The sequence below is a fragment of the Sinocyclocheilus rhinocerous genome, unplaced genomic scaffold (genome assembly GCF_001515625.1).
Source record: "Sinocyclocheilus rhinocerous isolate Xijiao unplaced genomic scaffold, SAMN03320098_v1.1 scaffold1600, whole genome shotgun sequence".
Classification (NCBI taxonomy): Eukaryota; Metazoa; Chordata; class Actinopteri; order Cypriniformes; family Cyprinidae; genus Sinocyclocheilus; species Sinocyclocheilus rhinocerous.
The window spans coordinates 1,364,186-1,383,231 of NW_015665129.1; the positions used below are offsets into that span (position 1 = coordinate 1,364,186).

At 36.4% G+C, this 19,046-nt stretch overlaps 1 protein-coding gene across 1 annotated transcript; it reads right to left on the bottom strand.

Annotated features, from left to right (window-relative positions):
* Positions 1-1,853: 1,853 nt before the first annotated feature.
* Positions 1,854-17,863, bottom strand: samd10a (sterile alpha motif domain containing 10a). Its single transcript, XM_016542145.1, has 6 exons — positions 17,799-17,863; positions 16,797-16,825; positions 12,757-12,938; positions 6,754-6,922; positions 3,970-4,110; positions 1,854-2,784 (listed from the first exon to the last, which is right to left on the bottom strand). Exons 1-6 carry the CDS (start codon positions 17,813-17,815, stop codon positions 2,762-2,764), a joined length of 561 nt encoding a protein of 186 aa, XP_016397631.1. The 5' UTR covers positions 17,816-17,863; the 3' UTR covers positions 1,854-2,761.
* Between the last annotated feature and the right edge of the window lie 1,183 nt (positions 17,864-19,046).

Genomic DNA, 19,046 nt, shown 5'->3' on the forward strand with positions numbered 1-19,046 from the left:
GCGCGCAGCAGCCACCTGCTGAAACTGGGGCAGGAGCGAAGGAAGGGGGTTAACTAACGCAATGCTGATTTATGTTCTTATGATGATTAATTTTCTTTCATCATCAGAAAGATTGAAACGTTGTATTCCACAGTATGAATAACCGTTCCATACCATGCCAAAAAATAATGAATTGGCTCGATGTGGGTCAACAGATAGCAACGTCAGGGAGAGGTGCACCTGCGTAAAAACGCATCGACACTTTCCCTATCATTTATCTCTATATGTTTGTAGAGTAAAGGGTGGCTCGCAGACAGCTGTATTGTGATACCTGTTCGATCGGCTTGAGTTTTTCCTCCTGCACTTCATCGCACACATAACTCTCCACTCAGTGCCGACTCGCCGTGAAGCGGGACTCGACAGTCAGCTGTTAATACGTCGCGAAAAGCATTGTGGGAAATGTATTTTCGGCACGCTCTTTGTGTCATTCTTACAATTAAGTGCCTAAAAGTCCCTAAAGCTATGATATTTATCGTTTTAGTTTTTCACTGTATAAAAAATGGCTTAAATGTGTGTTTTAACGGACTCATTGAAAATAATTCATATGTTTTATTGTGTTAGTCTCAAATTGTACCTGTATGTCATGACATTACTTAGTATGCCAACCTGGAAGGCTAATTCACAACAGGTTCCCTCAGGAAACTCTTGTAGATTTAGTAGTTTATTAATTCATGTGGTCAGCATTACTCGAAGCTGACTGATTTATCACCCTAGGTCACCTCTCCAGAATTGTTGTAGCCCAAGTTTAACAAGTTTAGGAGATTGTTTTGTAAATAATATATAAGTAGGCTAAGTACATGAACTGTATAAACTGTATTTTATGATGAAACAAACACACTTTTAAAAACTAGTTTTTTTTTTTAAGTTTCAAAGCTCAAAAGGCTTTTGAGCAATTTCAATAATTGTAGGAATGACCCAAATAAAACAAATAATTTCAGAGAAAGAAATCTCTTAAAAAATTCTCTCTAAAAATGTATGCAAGTTGTGCAGGCTTACTTTATTTTAAATAAAAAGTTCACAAAACAGCTTGAGCTGGGAGTATTGTTATCTCTGAACTAATTCCCACATCACACACATACTCGTACACACAAACAAAAAGTCTAAAAGGAAATGGAAAAAAATGTTGCTTTATAACAATCACAAACAACCTATCATATATAATATGTTCGAAAATAATCATTTAAATGTAAAATGTAAGAAGCAAAACTACCTGGATGCAATGTCAAATACACAAATATGCACGATTAATTTCAATGGTAAAATCACAAATCAATTTAATATATAACTTTTATGATCAGTTAGAACAGTCCTTAACTGTAGGTCTGGAAACCATACAAATATATGACAAAATGCAAATGTTTCTTTCGGTAAAGGGTATGTCATGTAAAAATGTGACAGTGCATTCTGAAATGTACAATGCAGATTTTACATGAACAGCACTTCCCTCAGGTAAAAGCACATTGTGTAATCCGAACTTTGACTGAAAAACAAAAAATCCCTATTTTTTAAATGCCAAATCAGTTTGCTTTTCGCAAAGTAAAGGTAAAACTTTTTTAGCCTCTTTCAGTAGAATACTGTTGCCTGTAAAGTAACTTAAATGCCAATGCACTTCACACAGTATTAGAAGAATGTTTCTGCCTAACCTTGACAGGAAATTTATAATCAAATCTAATATATCACAAGCTGGTGCATGGTGTCACAACACTAGAACTCAGAATCCTATCATTACTTGAAATCAAAGTCAACACATTTACGCCGTTTTGGGTGTCCAAAAACACTTTGTATCATCTTGATGTTTTGATGTGGGTTTTTTGAATGGTCTTTTGGGCAGGTCCACACTTGGGTCTTTTTTAGGCTACAATGCAGCACGTCATTGTTTTATTTTTTTCCATCTGTCATCTGCAGTTCTCAGACACTTACAGAGCTTTGTAATTTACACAACATAAACACAGCCTTTTGTGACCAAAGATACTTATCATTTCACTGTAAATGCTGTCGTCATTGTCACATGGGGAACTAGTTTTTTATCTTTTCGTTCCTAGAACAGAATCATCTGAAGACAAAAACAAACTAAGTTTTCAGAAGAAAAAATACAACCCACTAAAACAGGCTGTCCAGTTGGGTTCACAGTACAAATGCAGGTTTAAATTATTTAGGTTCATCTCTAATGTCAAATGATTCCTGGAACACCTGCAGGAACCGGACACATTTTGCTTACATAGTGCCACAATCTTGACGGGCACGTCTGGCAAGGTCACATTCCAGCAGAAAATAGTTAGCAAGCCTGTTTCTGTGGGCAAAGTTCATAATATAGCAAGTTCTGACAGTATTACCAGACATCATTGTAGAAGGTCTTGTAGACTTTAAAGTGGATCTGAGTTTTTACAAAATCCAAGGAGCTTTGGTACAGCCAGCTGGGTCCTCCTTTATCAGATATGAAGATTCGAGATTCCTCTGCATTTTATGTTTGCATTTCGAAGTAGATTTGGGGTAGATAAATCATGAGTGCACATGAAAAGCTCCTTTTGTAGGTCTCATCTGGTATGAGTTTTCTTTAAGCGTAGTGAGAATGTGGGGGTTGAACTGTATAACTGAAACCTGTCCCTGTGTCCCAGTCCATGACAGCTCCAGTCAAATGTCTCTGGCCTCAGTCGGACCAGACACACTGATGTCCCTTCAGAGTGCAGGCAGTCTGGTAGAACTGCCCCACGCATGGTTGAAGCTATGACAGGTTTCCGGATAACCCTGGAAAAAAGAGGGAAAGTGAGGGATGGAGAGAAGAGAAAAAGCATGAATGAGTGAATGAATCTAAAACGTCTCAGAATAGTTCTCCAATGGCAACCTACATACATATATCAGTGCTACATGCTGGACATCAAAATTGAGGAGGCAGTTTTTGGGCAGTTTTATGGATTTGGGTTTTTAGTACACACTATGGTTCAAACGTCTGGGGTCAATAAGAATTTTTTTTATTTATACTTTAAGAATGAATTAAATTGATCAGAAGTGACAATAAAGACATTTATAATGTTACAAATTAGTTCAAAATAAATGCTGTTGTTTTGAACTTTCTATTCATCAAACAATCTTGAAAAAAAAATCGGTAACACTTTCTATGAAGCCCGTATTTATAATACATTATAAGGGTATTCTTAAGGCATTATAATGAATGCATAATGCATTATAAAAAAACGTATAATATGTTATATCAACTCATGAATAATCATAACAACAGTTATAATACATCATAATACTTATTGTATATATAAAATATATATATATCTATTGGATTTGAGACTTTAGTCTTTGCAACTTTACAGATCTTCTTTATGCAGCAAGAGCTTGTAACACTTCAAAGAGAAAGGAAAAATTGAAATCGCATCATATGACCCCTTTAAAAAAACATCTTATCAACTCCAAACGTGGGACTATCAACAAGCAACCATTATCTTAGAATTTTTATTTGTCACTAGTACTGACTGTTCATAAAATTCACAAATGTTAATTAATTAGTTAATTTCTTGATTTATTTCATACTGTGAGCACACTGGTTATTTTGTTCTAATGACTGCCCTAGTTTTAGATTTTTCTTCAGGTTTATTCATCTGACATAACTCCAATAGTGAGTAGAAAAAAGATGTAGTCAACTAAACACAATGTAAATGCTTCCTAAATATTATTTTAGTCACTATTTTGGCTTATGTTGTTGGAAAGGGTGTCCCTTGCAAGAAGATCAACATATTTGGGCGTCTCTGCCATAAAAAAATGTAAAACCCCCTGCACTAAAGCATAAAATAAAGCTGCTAGGGAGATTCACCAATTCGCCATAACTTTCATTTTCCATTATGCTCACATTATCGCTTTTAGGTCATGCCACCTGCTGCAGAATATTTCTTCCTCATTTTTCTCTTTATTCACACACACACACACCTCTGCTCAGCAGCTGTAAGTTACGCCCTTCCTCTTGTACTTGTAGTTGTAGAACCTGCTGGAGAAGCTCTTGTCTCAGAGTCTCCTGAACCAAACCCATCCGCTCTAACTTCTCGCCATTCAATCTCAGGAGAGCACGACCTGACAAAGACAAAGTGACAGAGAGAGAGACAGTTTCACTAGACACGAGCGCTTTGGAAACACACAAGCTCTGCAGCCTCTGCATTATGTATGCACAGTTTTGCTGGCAGCTATAAACAAGTTACAGCATTGCAAATCCCCCTAAGGTTATTATCTCCGTGTTCCCAGTGATCTTTGCATGTGTGACTATGGTAACATGATGCGTGGAACCGCTGCCTGAGGGCACAGGCCGCCTCGGGTTCATTCCCCACTTTATTTCCAACTGAGCCTCTCGTGCTGTGACTCTAAACACTTCAGTCCACAGCTTTGCAGAAAAAACACTGCACCTGTTTTTTAACTCTCTATATTCCTTTTCTCTCAATTTCCTTTTCTATGGATCTCACCCAGTGTGTCTGTGATCTTGATGCTTTGTGTCCACTGAGAGAAAAGAGAGGATTTGTGGAGGACGGGAAGCCACACGGGTCTCTAGTGAGCAAGAGGGCACTCAAGGAGTGAGTGGGAGAAGCAGCGGTCTAAGCGCCAGTGTGTGAGTGGGACCCCGTGATATGCTCAGACATGAGTCGCATATTCACACCATAATGCTTCAAACTAGGGCTGTAGCTGTCGATTATTTTAGTAATCGAGTATTCTACAGATTATTCCATCGATTAATCGAGTAATCGGATAAGAAGTCATTTTTCTTTATTAAAGAGCAATACTAAATATACAAGAGATAATAAGATAGATCTCTTAAAATAAACAACTAATTTGTTTTCTTTTTAGAAAAATTTACATTTTAACCTGCAGTTACAAATGTATAAATAATATTTTGTTATTTTAAAAATAAAAAATTGAATACTGATATTTAAAATTATTTTAAAAACGAAAAGATACTTTAAATGTCAAATTAAAACCGCCAGTAGGTGGCAGCAAGTCACTGTTAAGAAGTGAGTCATTCCGATTGAACCGAATCATTTAAACGGTTGATTCATTCAGAAACGAAACGCCGTCATGTTGCTCAGAGACGCAAAACAGCGCTGTGACTTTTTGGATTATTATTTTTTTGCTAAATCAGGCAATATAGTGTCTAAAACGTAAGTCTCTTAATATTACCTTCTTGTTTATTTAACTGTTAAATAAAATCTCTTTCTTTCTGTGGTGTTTTTATGCACAATGGCGCTTAGTCTTTCACAACACATAGCAAACTTAGGGACATCATAACTAGCCACCATATTGATTTACGATCTTAAATATGTCCAGCGCTTTTTTACAGTCTGTGGCCCAGCGTTTATCGGGTTGTGCGTCAGTAATAATGGTCCGTGGGGAAACACGGTGTTCCGTGTGTAGTTAACAGTAAATGGACTAAACGAAGCCTCGAGGCAAATAATTTGCCTCGATGATTTTTTGTATTCGAGTTACTCGAGGTATTCGAGGAATCGTTTCAGCCCTACTTCAAACCCAAGAAAAACATGGTAAAATAATAATGAAGGATATCAGTATGACCAGTGAGTCCTAGCTTAAAAAAATCCAACTGGCTGCAGCTTTCCCCATTGATGGCCAAAAAAAGTACTCATTTATTTCAACTTAATTTTTTGGCAAAAAAAAAAAAATACACTACCATTCAAACGTTTGTGGTCGGTAAAATTCTGAAATTATAATATTGTAAAATATTATTACAATTTTAGCCATTTATTATGTCTTCAGTGTTACATGATCCTTCAGAAATCATTCTAATTTGCTGATTTGGTGCTCAAGAAGCATTTCATTATTATATATTCATTAAACATTATTATAATTTCATCAATCATTATTATCAAAGTTGTGCTGCTTAATATTTTTGTGGAAACCATAATACTTTTTCCAGAATTATTTAATGAATAGAAAGTTAAAAAGAACAGCATTTATTTATTTATTTTTTCACAAATCAAGTCTGTACTGTCACTTTTGATTAAATTAATGCACCTTGCTGAATAAATGTATTATTATGATTTTTTTTAAATATACTGACCCGAAACTTTTGAACAGTGCTGTACATCACTAATGTTATTACATGACATTATATACGACAGTAGATAAAGTTTTTCAGTGCCTGATTCTTTTCATTGACAGCTTGTCTTTCACAGCTCAGGCAAGTAGCTAATGAAGGCTTTGGGACTGTACATGTTCATGCATCATGAAGGAAAATGATACATGTCTCAGATAAATGTCTCAAAAACAAAACTAAGTGTCCATGAGCATAGATAGCGGATGTCCAGTTTCATACTTTTGAGGATTCAGTGCAAGTACTAAAAAACTACATTTTCTAGAATATTGAAAATGGAGCATGAAAGACTAAAGCACTATAAATTCAGGGGTTGAGAATGAAATAGAACCAGTTCTTTGACAAGAGATGTATTTTACTAGATGAGCACAGGTTGGCTGACCTTCAGCTAAAAGGGTATGCTTCTGTCATACCATATGAGATATAGTAGATGTGCTGGTGTCAAGGGATTGGTCTATAACTGCCGAGTATGCAATACCTTTTAAAAGGTGATTGTGCAGGGTCATTGTAAGATTTTACACAGAATGCGATTTCCATATGAATAATGGCTAACATGTTAAAATCACATTATATATTAAATTATAAACAATAATAGTTTTTTTGTTTTATGCTGGATAACACACCTGTAATGGCGTGGTGGGAGAAGGCTTCAACGTAGGTCAAGTAGTTGTGTGGACAGTGTTTCTTCAGCCATCTGCACACATCCTGCTGAGACCACAAAACCACTGGCCTGGAGAGACACGGCAAGGTTGGGCTGGTGTGGTAAACAGAGTACGATTCACCTGAACGTAACTGAAATACAAAAAAAGAAACAGAGCATGGGGAAGAGAGAGACAGGGAAACTAATTTAAATATGCAGTTCACAGAGAAGCGGTATTGAAAAACAAATCTCAAAATGTGACTGAATTGTATGCGTCCTTCTGGAGTCCTACCACGCATGAATGCCCAACTTTTTATAACAAATCTCAAAATGTGACTGAATTGTATTCGTCCTTCTGGAGTCCTACCACGCATGAATGCCCAACTTTTTATAGCAATACTAATCTGAAATCAATCTCTTGCAGAATAAAAAAAAGTATATAAACAGATAAACAGCTCTCCCTTCTGCTAAGACCTCTGGGAAATTTTTTTTTTTTTTAAATAACTGTGTTCCATGTCATGCACCGGCAGTGATTGAGATGGATGTTTTCATCTTACACAGCCATCTGATTGGCTGCCTAACGGACCCGGCCATGATTCTGCACATCGAGCTGTATAAATGAAGGCCATTCTAGAATGATTAGCATATAGCAATACTAATCTGAAATCAATCTCTTGCAGAATAAAAAAAAAGTATATAAACAGATAAACAGCTCTCCCTTCCGCTAAGACCTCTGGGAAATATAATTTTTTTTTAAATAACTGTGTTCCATGTCATGCACCGGCAGTGATTGAGATGGATGTTTTCATCTTACACAGCCATCTGATTGGCTGCCTAACGGACACGGCCATGATTCTGCACATCGAGCTGTATAAATGAAGGCCATTCTAGAATGATTAGCATTTGTTACGATGGCTGCGCTAGTGACATGAGCCACAATAACACTCGCTTGACCTTCATCACACACTTCCATATGATCACAGACTAATTATACAAAATCATCCTGCAAAGATAAATCCAGCAAATCATCCACATTTAGAGCTACTGAGTGTATATGAGAGCTAATGAAACTGAGTTTAATGCATCTGTGACATACAATATTATGATGTTTGTTTACTGTGACACCAAAGAAGCATTGCTAATATTCACACTACAGTTCAGAAGTTTGGGGTCAGTCAAATTTTATTTGAAAGAAAATAATTTTATTTGGCAAGGGTGCAACCAATTGATCAAAAGTGACAGTAAAGACATTTATAAATTACAGAAGATTTTTATTTCAAATAAATGCTTTATATTCTTTAAAAAATCCTAAAAAAAAAAGGTATCATGGTTTTCACAAAAATGTTAAACAGCACAACTGTTTTCAACAGAGTGTCAACAGTCTTAACAAATAAATAAAATAAAACATAAAAAAAAAAAGAATAATCTGACCGACCCCAAACTTTAATATCATAAAACTTCCAAAGTGACCCAAAAAATGGAGTGTGGTGGGCTCATGGATAAATGAAAAACAATGCGATGTGCAACTAATAAGTATTATGTGCCCTTGTCCATTGGTGTTGAACACTGTATCCAATCAAACTCTACTTTATTATATTCTATAATAAATACATTATATATTATTTATATATTATATTTGACTATTTTCTAATGTGCTAGGTTGCCGTAAATTCTGGTGACTTGTTTCACAAATAGTTTCATTCCCTGTGTTTTGCATATTTTCTTCCCTTTCCTTAGTGTTCCATTTCATTAACAGTCATTTATCCTCAGAAAATCACAGCCCTCTATTTTCCCACTTCTCCCTCTATTTGTTTTGTTTTTCTAAGCCATTTGCCGCCATCTGTACCCCATCCCTCAAGTTCATCTTCCATTTTCTTTCTCCTTCACAGTTTTTGCCCCATCTCTACTGCTCTCTCTCTCTTTCTCCCTCAGGCAACTTTCTACTTTATGCCTTTGCTGTGTTTGCCCTTGAGGGCAGTCGGGAATTCTTTCTTCTGCAACTGCAGGAAATCGCACACATACATTCTTGCACTGCACATACATGTATACATGCATGCATGCACACATAAAGGCTGAATAAGTGACTGTTCCACTCAGCTGGTCCTGGGCAGGATGCACATCTCTCCAGCAACTGTCTTTGTAGGGCATAAGAACACTGCGGTCCCTCTATGGCTGTAGAACCCCTCTTAAAATAATAGTTCGCTTAAAAATGAAAATGTACTCACACTTTGGAAATTCAAGATGTAGATGAGTTTGTTTCTTTATCAGAGCAGATTACATTACATGCTCACCAATGGATCCTCTGCAGTGAATGGGTGCCGTCAGAATGAGAGTTAATGATGGATCTGTTTATTACAAACACACAGCTGTGCGCTTCACAAGAAATTAATTGATGGGACTGGAGTCATGTCGTCTACTTGTGGATTATTGTGATGTTTTCATCAGCTGTTTGGGCTCTCATTCTGACGGCACCCATTCACTACATAGGATCCATTGGTGAGCATGTGATGTAATGCACATGATAAAAAATTATAAATATCTCCAAATCTGTCCCGATAAAGAAACAAACTCATCTACATCTTGGATGGCTTGAGGGTCAGTAAATTTTCAACAGATTTAATTTTTGGAGAAAATATTCCTTTAAGCCCTTGTAGATGAGATTATCAGGCATGTCAGTGAGTGCATTTACATCTTTTTAAGTACCTTGTTTGTGGCTTATAAATAGATCTGACTAAGCAGCTTTCAAACTTTTCCTATTTTAATGCCCATTATTCGAGATACTTTCTTGAACTGCACTCTGACACAATGGAGACAAGCTGATGCAATCCTTCTTACTCTGCAATGTCCCTATAGGCAATGCTATAGAGAGAGTCTATACATTACAGAATCTGTCAGTGAGAAAAGAATTCACACCACTTAAATGTAAAACATTAATTATTTACAGCATGAGTTCCATTCACACAGACCCTAGAGGATCAGTGTGAGCACAATAATGAGAAGATACAAACCCTAACCATCAAAAATGGCCCCCAGTACACAAATGCATACATAACAGTCACATTTTTGACTACAAATAGTCAACAGGCACTTGAGGTCCTTATTTCTTTGATCATTCTGCGATGACATGTGGCGTGTCTTGGCAAAGTTTATAGATAATCACAATAGCGCTGATGAAAGTGAAAAAAGATTTATTTTCTTTTTTGTTCACTCTTTTTTTTCTGGGAAGAGCACACTGTGTGGTGAGATGTCAGTGAGTCTTTCATGTACTGAGATACACAAACTTGCATTGTTGAGAAAAATACTAACAAGTGTAACTGGGCTGAACAAAGGATTTGTATATGAAGCCATTGGTGGAGAGATAAAACAGAGCTGTTTATCTCTCCTGTCACTGTAGGAAGAGGCTAACAAGATTCACTATTCATTAATGATGGTTTAAATTAAGGCCAAAAAAGTGCAGAGGTTAGTTAGTGTAACCCCTCTCTCCCAGGTCCTCACGCCACACCTCGTTCTTGTTTCCGAGTGGGTCTCGAACCCGGGTTCCAGCATGGGAGGCGGACGCACTAACAAGGAGGCTAAATGACTGCAGCCACTAGCGTCAGTCGCTAGTTTACCTGCACAGCACCTACCCGCTGGCCTCCCGTTACATTAGGATCTCATCAGCTCCTGTTTGGGCTTTTCATGAGGAATAAATTAACATACTGTAGATGTCGGATCACGCCAAGCTTTTGATCATGAATTCACTTTTTGGAAAATCAAAGGCAAACAGTCTGAACCTTCGCACTCGGTTCAGCAAAATGCAACACATTTAAACCCAAGTTCAGAAGATTCACCTTAAGTCTGGCGTTCCTCTTCTAATTACTCTGGCAAAAAGCAAGATTTGTGAACGTTGTAGAAACTGGTGTTTGAGACTTGAAATAAATTAGATGAGACAATAAAAACATATGAAACATTTTTATCCATTATAAAATAATAATACATAATAATATATAGCTGATGTTCTTTTGATCTTTGTATCATATATATCATATTTTCCACAAAAATATTAAGCAGCACAACAGTTTTCAATATTGATAGTAATAAGAACTGTTACTTGATCACCAAATCAGCATATTAAAATGCTTTCTGAGGAGCCTTCTTTTAGCGACCCCAAAGTATATTTTAAACACTTAGTGACCCCAAAGTATTTATGTATTCTAATATATAAAAATGATACTATACTATGTGTAAAAATTACTTTCAGAGAATGGCAGCTCCTATCTAATGCGTTAGTAACATTTCAATTTAGCAAAATTGTTTAAACCCTCATATTGAACCCACTAAACAAAATTTCCAAATGAACAGCACCTCTGCTAATTTCACTGAGGAGATTAAAAAAAATGAATTTAGCACTAGAAAAAGAGAAATGGAAAAGAAAATGGAAATGACCACAGAACACTGGATTTGCCTCAAGTAATTACTTTTGAATACTATTAATTAAAGGCAGTACAGATAATATTATCTATCTCAGTTTAACAAAATCAGGTTTGGGTCTAATTAGTATGTTCAAACCTGTCGTAAAATCTAAGAGGAGTTTAATTGTGTGGGCGAGACTGACTTTGACCCACAAAGCTCTGCAGACCAGACTAGAGGCACTTGCTTCGTTAATATGCTAATGCAGAAGATCAAATGAAGTTAAAAACACACATTACGATCCATTTCTTTGCTCGCAGTGCTCAAATCAGCAGTGCCCATATGACCTGAGTCCCACAAGGCTTTTTAAAGCCATTCTGTGGAGAGTGGTCTCTATCTTCTCTACCCGCTGGCCTAACAGCATCTTACTCATTCTCTACAAACGAAACACGCTTTTAGATGGATGGAAAGATGGAGAGGGAAAGGAAGCGTTTTGTTGCCAGACCCCCCCACCACCCCACCACCTTTTTTAATGCACAGGTTTTCATACAAGTGCATTTCTGAAAGGCAAGAACATTTTTCCCAGTATTAATAATGCAGCAACGGACAGCCTTACATACATTATATCAGCACACAAATTCTCAAATTATACCTTTCAATAGCTAAAGTATGGAATAACTGAAAGCTGTCACGGCATTAGCTCTGCTGTATAATAATTATAGTTTCTACAGCCTACTTTGTGGTTTTTCATATCGGTCACATAAATTTGCACTGCAAATAGTGAAGTTACTAGTTTATCTACTTATCCTTTTATATGATATATGAATATGGTAATCAACTAGCTACATTTTTGAGTAGCTTGGCCAGCACTGGTCTTTCTCAATGTCCTCTTGAGATCAATTTCAACAACGTCTGAAAGTGCACTAGAAAGAGCTTGAAAAAGATTTGGTTTTGATACTCAAGTCATGTTAATGAGATGGTACAAAATGATGATCATTTGAAGCTGATACCGGGAATACATAAAAACCACTTGGCTTTGTACTTATCTTTATTATTTAATCTGAAGAAGAGGAATGTATGTCTTTCTCATGCTCAATGAGACTTTTAAACCACCATCTCTGATAATAAGACAAAAGACTCTTATCACAGACTGCGATGACGTGTTTCCACAGTTATTAACGTCATAAATGTAGAAAATATAAGTTTTTTATATTTTCATTTTCAAAAAATGTAATGTACATTTATAACACTATGCTATATTACCATCAAATTGCATATAAATTGGCAAATTATATATATTGGCATCAAATTACAAAAAAAAAAAAGTTATGTAACACCATGACTGAAAAACTGCCAGGAAAAATTAGACATCTTTCTCTGTTCAGATTTCTATAATCAATCTCTATATTTTTTCTCTTTAGGAAAGTTGTGGAAACATTATAATGATTTTTTGGGGGAATTAAAAAAAATCATATATTTGTTACACTCCCGTTCACCAATATAGAAGCTGACCCAACTATCATGTGAAAAGGGTTCATGTATGCTCACATTCAGATAGACTGAGATGTTTTATTAAAGATTTCCTTCTTGGTCTCACCTGCAGTCCTTCGGTTCCAGGCTGTTGGAGTAGTTTGACCGTTCGGCCGCCGGCTGTTTTGCGGCTGTGCCCTTCATGCCAGGTAAGGTTTCCACCTGCACAACGACTCAGCTGGTACTTAAAGTCCTCTGGAAGAGCCCTGTACTCCACCGCAGGACGACAGAAAGTAAAACTGGAGGCCGCTGCAACAGAAAAAGAGAGATTTGGCATTTATTCATTCATTTAAACACAAATTCCATCATTCTTTCTTACATTCTCACTTCCCTCTTCAGAAAGACACAGAGATGTGCAGCAGCAGCAACCTGGCATCAGGATGACTAGTGCCTTGTAGTGATGTCCATCAAAAATGCTGTGGTTACAGGTCAGTTTGAGGACAGGAGTTTAAGAGAAGAGTTTAAGGTTTAGGCTTAAGTAAAAGCAAATAAGAAATGTTTGAATGACCCATATCTCCTGCGGCTGACTGGGTGGCTTGGATTCTTCCCAGAATAATACCTAAAGACGCTAGTCAGCAAAGTTAATGGGAAAATTATGCATTAGCGTGTCAGAGGGTGATAAAAAAAAGCAGAGCATTGGTAGCCCGTGGGGTAATCTAATGAAAAGCATATGAGGCTCCAGATTTCCAGGAAGGAAAACTTTAAGTGCTGCTAAATACCGAACGCCTCAGAAACATCGGTTCTTGCTGAGCTAGACAAAACTAGCATTTGCAATTCATGAAACAGTTAACAGAAAATATAATTAATAAAGACGTCTGCTAGGATCTTCCTGGTACAAAATGTGCTTTAAAGGAATAGTAGACTTTGGTTCTTTTGTGGAACACAAAAGAATACATATTGAAAAATGCTTCAGTGTTGTTTTTGGCAGGGTTATTATAGTTAACTAAAACTAAAAAAATTATATAATTAGGTTATTAATTAGGTTTTGTTATTATGTTTAGAAAAAAAAATGTTGATAAGTTGATGCAGTAAAATAAATCAAATGAAATAAAAATTAATAAATGATACTAAAATATCACTACAGTTTTTGGACCCCACTGCCTTTCATTATATGAACATAACAGCTAAAAAAAATTATTCAAAATATCTTTGTTTGTGTTCCACAAAAGAACGAGTCATGCAGGTTTGGAACAACATGAGTAAATGATGACAGAATTTTCATTTTTAGGTGAACTATCCCTTTAACACACAAAAAGACAGTGTACATACATTTAACTGTGAGAGCAAAACTGTGAAAAAAATGTGCATATTTCTAAAAGCAATACAGCACACTAGCACAGCACAGTTTCGCTCGACTGGTGACTGTAAATGAGTCAGTGGGCAGCATAAACAGATTTTCTTCCAGAAGCTGCGTGAGGCTAGTGCATTAACAGACAAAGACAGAGACAGTGTGCGTATGCGCTCATTAAAACCTCAGACTTCTAATCACCAATTTAGTCTTAGCACAAATGAGTACAATCAGTCATCTCTGTGCATGACAGTTTGTGTGATGGTAATATATCTCCATATGTGTGTGTGTGTATGCATAAGCACGAGTTGATGAGAGGGAGAGACTATAAGTTTGTGTGTGTGTTGGAAGGTGCAGGCCTGGATGAGATAAAAGAGATGTCTTTTGCTCTCGTTCCCTGCAGCCTCACAGGCGGCTACAAAGGCTGTCCTCATCAAGAGTGCATGGGGGATGCCTGCCTGTGTGAATGCATTTGGGATGGAGTCACAGATGAACACAGTCTTTCATCACAGTGCCTCTGAAGCAGACATTAGAGAGATGTCGCACAACTGTGGCTGGAGGATGAAAACACGCCAAGGCCTGTTAGTCCTGGACAGATGTTGCCCTTATTTCTATTTGTGCACAAAAAGATGTGCTTCTAAATCTAGAAACAGTATATCCTCCTGAAACCTTATTCTTGACCCACTAACGGGAAAATGGAAAAGTCTATAGAAAGCAGAGTTTTATATGTACATTTGCATTCAGGTCTGTAAGATTTTTTTAAATGGTTTTAAAAAGAGTTTTCTTATGCTCACCAAGGCTGCATTTGAGCAAAAAAAAAAAATACAGTAAAACAGTCAATTTTGTAAAAAAAAATTCTATTTAAAAACAACTGTTTTCTATTTGAATATATTTTAAAACATAATTTACTGCTGTGCTGACAACACTGATTTTTCAGCAGCCATTTCTCCAGTCTTCAGTGTCACACGATCCTTCAGAAATCATTGTAATATGCTGCTTTAAGAAACATTTCCTATTATTATCCAGAAGAAGTTCAGAAGAACTGCATTGATTTGAAATAGAAATATTTTGTAACATTATGCATGTCTTTACTGTCACTTTTGATCAATTAATGGGTCCTTGCTGAATAATGGTCTTAATTTATTTCAAAAAATCTTTTGAATAAAAGTGTATGTGGTTCTTGTATGAAAAATCTAATCTATGTTCAAGGCTGTAACCATCTTAAATTATTATTAGATGAATATTCATAGTGGTATACCAGTACAGTCCAGTGGCTGATTTGTAAAAAGAGTACGGTAATTTATTTATTGATACAATCATGTAGCTCCAAACCTGTACGATTTTTTTATTCTGTAAAGCACAAACAAATTGCTAAATGAGCAATTTAGCAAAATGTTCATGTTGCTCTATTCCATAAAACTAAATGGTGACCAGATGTTGTCCATGTCCAGACTTGACAAACAACAACACCAATAGCAATTTTTTGTGTCATTTTCATTCACTGTATGGAAAAAAGCAGCATCACCATCTCCATTTGTTGTCTACAGAAGAAATAAAATGATATGAGTTCAGAATGACATGAGTGTGAGCACATGATGACACAACTTTCCTTTTTAGGTTAAACTATTCCTTTAAACTATTACATTTGAATATCATGAATATGTGGTTACAGCCAGGCTTCATGGCCAAGCACATGTGACCCATTTTTCATTGCATGTGTCAATAAAAAAAAAAAATCTAAATCCATATTTTATCTAGAGATCCATCATCCATGACAGCTCTTTATTCCTTGAAACAATTAAATCCAGGCCAAGGTGTTTTTCTCACCTGCTGTACCCACTGGACTGAACTAACGATGTGGTCTCTTGTGAGAAACCAAGCAAGTGTGCCAGAGATCTCCGAACAGCATGAGGGGTTTGGACTTCGGGAAGGGAGAGAAACACAACATCTGTGTGAAGTAATGAGCTACAGACTGAAAGAGAGAGAAATGTGGAGCTGTAGCTGCTTCAGATCTGTTTGGCCTCATCTATGCTGATGAATGCGAAAATGAATATGCAAGCCTTCATTAACGTGGTGTAGTGACACAAACTGCTCAACAGGTAACTGGTTCACTAGAAAACTACAGAGATTGAAGACAGTTTCATGGTGTTCTGAGATTGCATACAGTTCTAGGTTTGAATGTGTGAGCGAAAAAGATAGAGTTTTTTCAGGTTTTCAAGGACATGTTGAGACGTGGAATGGTGTGCAGGGTTTTGTCAATGAGAAGCCATTATTACAAGTCGACACCTTTCAATTTACACACAAAACTTCACAACATATCAATAAACCAGTTATTTTTGCATTATATACTCAATGGAGAGCCGGATAAATAAATTAAAAAAAACATTATTGCTTGCTTATTAGAGTTACGAGTATTCGTTAAGCAAATGTAGCGCGTGTAGATTAATTAACAGCAAATAACTCAATTCAAAATTAATTTGAACTGATTCAAAATACAAGGCTGCGACCCTGAACACACTGAAACCCAAAAATTGATGAGCCATCATACACACATTAGCAGACTGTCAACATGCGTAATTCTTTAAAACCAACTATGTCACTGGGTACAGGCTATTTTATCCTGAGCAGATGCTCAGATAGCTGTTGCAATTACAACATTAATATTTAATTCAAATTATATGATATATTCAAACTTATATAATCAGGAAATTAAAAAGAGAATATTATTCTGGGACAGCAGATACATCGAATCATCTCTAGCTTGCAACGTACTAACGACTACGATCATCTTTATGAATAAAATGAAATAACATAATTACCGTCTACTGCCATGTCAACAATCCAGACTCTGCAACAAGAAACAATACTCCAGTTAGATTAAAAGTTGGGAACTGAGGTGTCCCATTTTCCGCCCTGGGTGCCTTGAAAGGTGTTTCTTTAGCAGGCACATCCAGTGTGTAGTGATCGACTCACGCGCTTGACAGTGTAAAATATGAAAGTACACACATCGCGCGCTGCTCATTCTCACACTGACGCCTGCCCACGCGCACTGTTCACTTCAACCAGCTCTGTTATGAAGCTTTTCATATTTTGTGAAGAAACGCCTCTTTATTACATAATGTATGTAATATATTTTAAATGTACGATCTCTTAAATAAAATAAATGAAACATACCAAGTATGTTATAGCCTATAGCCTATCATAAATAAATATCATGTGATCGCACGCAACCTATATAAAATGGGCTTTGCTAAATTGACTCTTAAATCTACACATTTTTAAAAAGTAATTAAAATATGCAATTCATGTGGAACCCCCTAGCATCGTGTATTAGGTTATTTCTAATCGTTATATTTGTCACCAAAGGGGTGTTTCGTGAGAAACAGTCGTCTGATTCTCTCTCACGTCCCAGCGAGAGAACGCAAAGCCTGTAATTATGTGAACGGCAACATGCACATTAGGGGATGTATTTATGTGACCCTTCAAATATTTCATAAAAATTCGGAAAATAATTTAAAATCATTATATTGTTAGCTTTATTGACTAGAATTATGCACAAATGCCTGTATTATATCCTACACTAATGTTTATAAAACGATTGTAAAATCTTAGATATTTTCTTCTTGCAATATAAACACTAGAGGGAGGCATTTCACCTCAATTCTCTCAGCAAATCTTCAACAAGAACCTCGCCTAATTAAACCCCATTGTACGGGTTCTGAGCAGAAGTTTGTAGGTTTGCTACTAGTTTGCAAAAACAGTCCTCCTGTGAGTATCAGACCTACACCGGAATATGCATTAATAAAGTAAACAGTACCCACGTAATAACCAGCTGCATCCCCTGAGGTTCAGTCGGTGGATATTTTTCTATCCAGTGAGATCTCGGGAGCGAAGGACTGTCAGATTTGAAAAGTTAAAAAATATAAGAAATGGGACAGGGGGCTCTTTTTAAGTACAGGTAATACAGCTAAGTTGTGCGTCGTCGTTACACTATACTTGCTTAACGCCACCCATTCAAATTACCCTCGCGGTTGTTTGCACGTTATCGGTCAACATCCGGGTCAGAAGAAAGAACTTCAGCACTCAATTTCGAGAAACTTTACCGAGTACTGTAGGCCTACATGCAGTCCTCAAACCATTCAGGCACTTTTAGACATCAGTGTGTTGTTTGCAGCCTATATACACACAGGCACTACTTTAAAACACCTTACAGTTAAAATTACAATAGGTCTATCAGCTTAAATCAAACTCTCAAAAAATACTTTTAAAACTAACAAAAATGCAATTATTCAATCATTCATATGTGGGCAAACCTGAATTTACCATCAGTATACCTTATACACTGACAGATAATTTGCTTTAAATAAAAATCTTCTTCTTAATTAACAAATGTTAGTCATGTGAAATACACACATTTGAAGTGTATTTAATAATGATAACTGACTAGGGAAACTTGAAATGTTATGTTTGTGTGATTGCACATTATAGTAGTCTACTTGTTGGGCCATGGGGTTCCATCTATAAAGGCTTGTCCTGGGCCCTGAGAGTTCAAGTGATGGCCCTGAACAGCACTTAAAAAAAACGTATCCTTCTGTCATTTCTGTCATCACTGTTAAAATGATAATAGTGACAGTATAACATCCAATATTGGATTTATATTGGGGGGAGGGTCTGACTTTAAGTAGTGTTGTCACGTATGAAAGTGAAGTAGCATCACTGATAGAATCTGAGGGCAAATTAGCCATCTCTACTAAAGTATTCTCTCTGTTTTGCTTCTCTGTTGTGTTGAGATGTTTTCTTTTCATCTTTCTGAATTGCTGTATTTGAGAAATATTGTTGTGGAGTAGCCTACAGGCTTATGATTTAAATTTCAGTATCATATCTGTAAAACTTTGATATAATATCTGTAAACTTTAAACTTTTGATGAGATGTTGAGATGATAGTGAATCCAAGAAAGTTTTACTCCAAGCTCTGTACTGAGTTCTATACATTTGTCTTGCAGTTTTGGTGAAAAGAGAAGAAACTGATTTGGTTCTGGACAGAGAACAAACATTCTCAGTCTTGTTTC

Coding starts and splice junctions, on each gene's coding strand:
- samd10a (XM_016542145.1), bottom strand. Junction 12,939..16,796: donor TGTTGACATGGCAGTAGACG/GTAATTATGTTA, acceptor TTTCTGTTGCAG/CGGCCTCCAGTTTTACTTTC. Junction 4,111..6,753: donor CTCCCACCACGCCATTACAG/GTGTGTTATCCA, acceptor TGTCTTTGTCAG/GTCGTGCTCTCCTGAGATTG.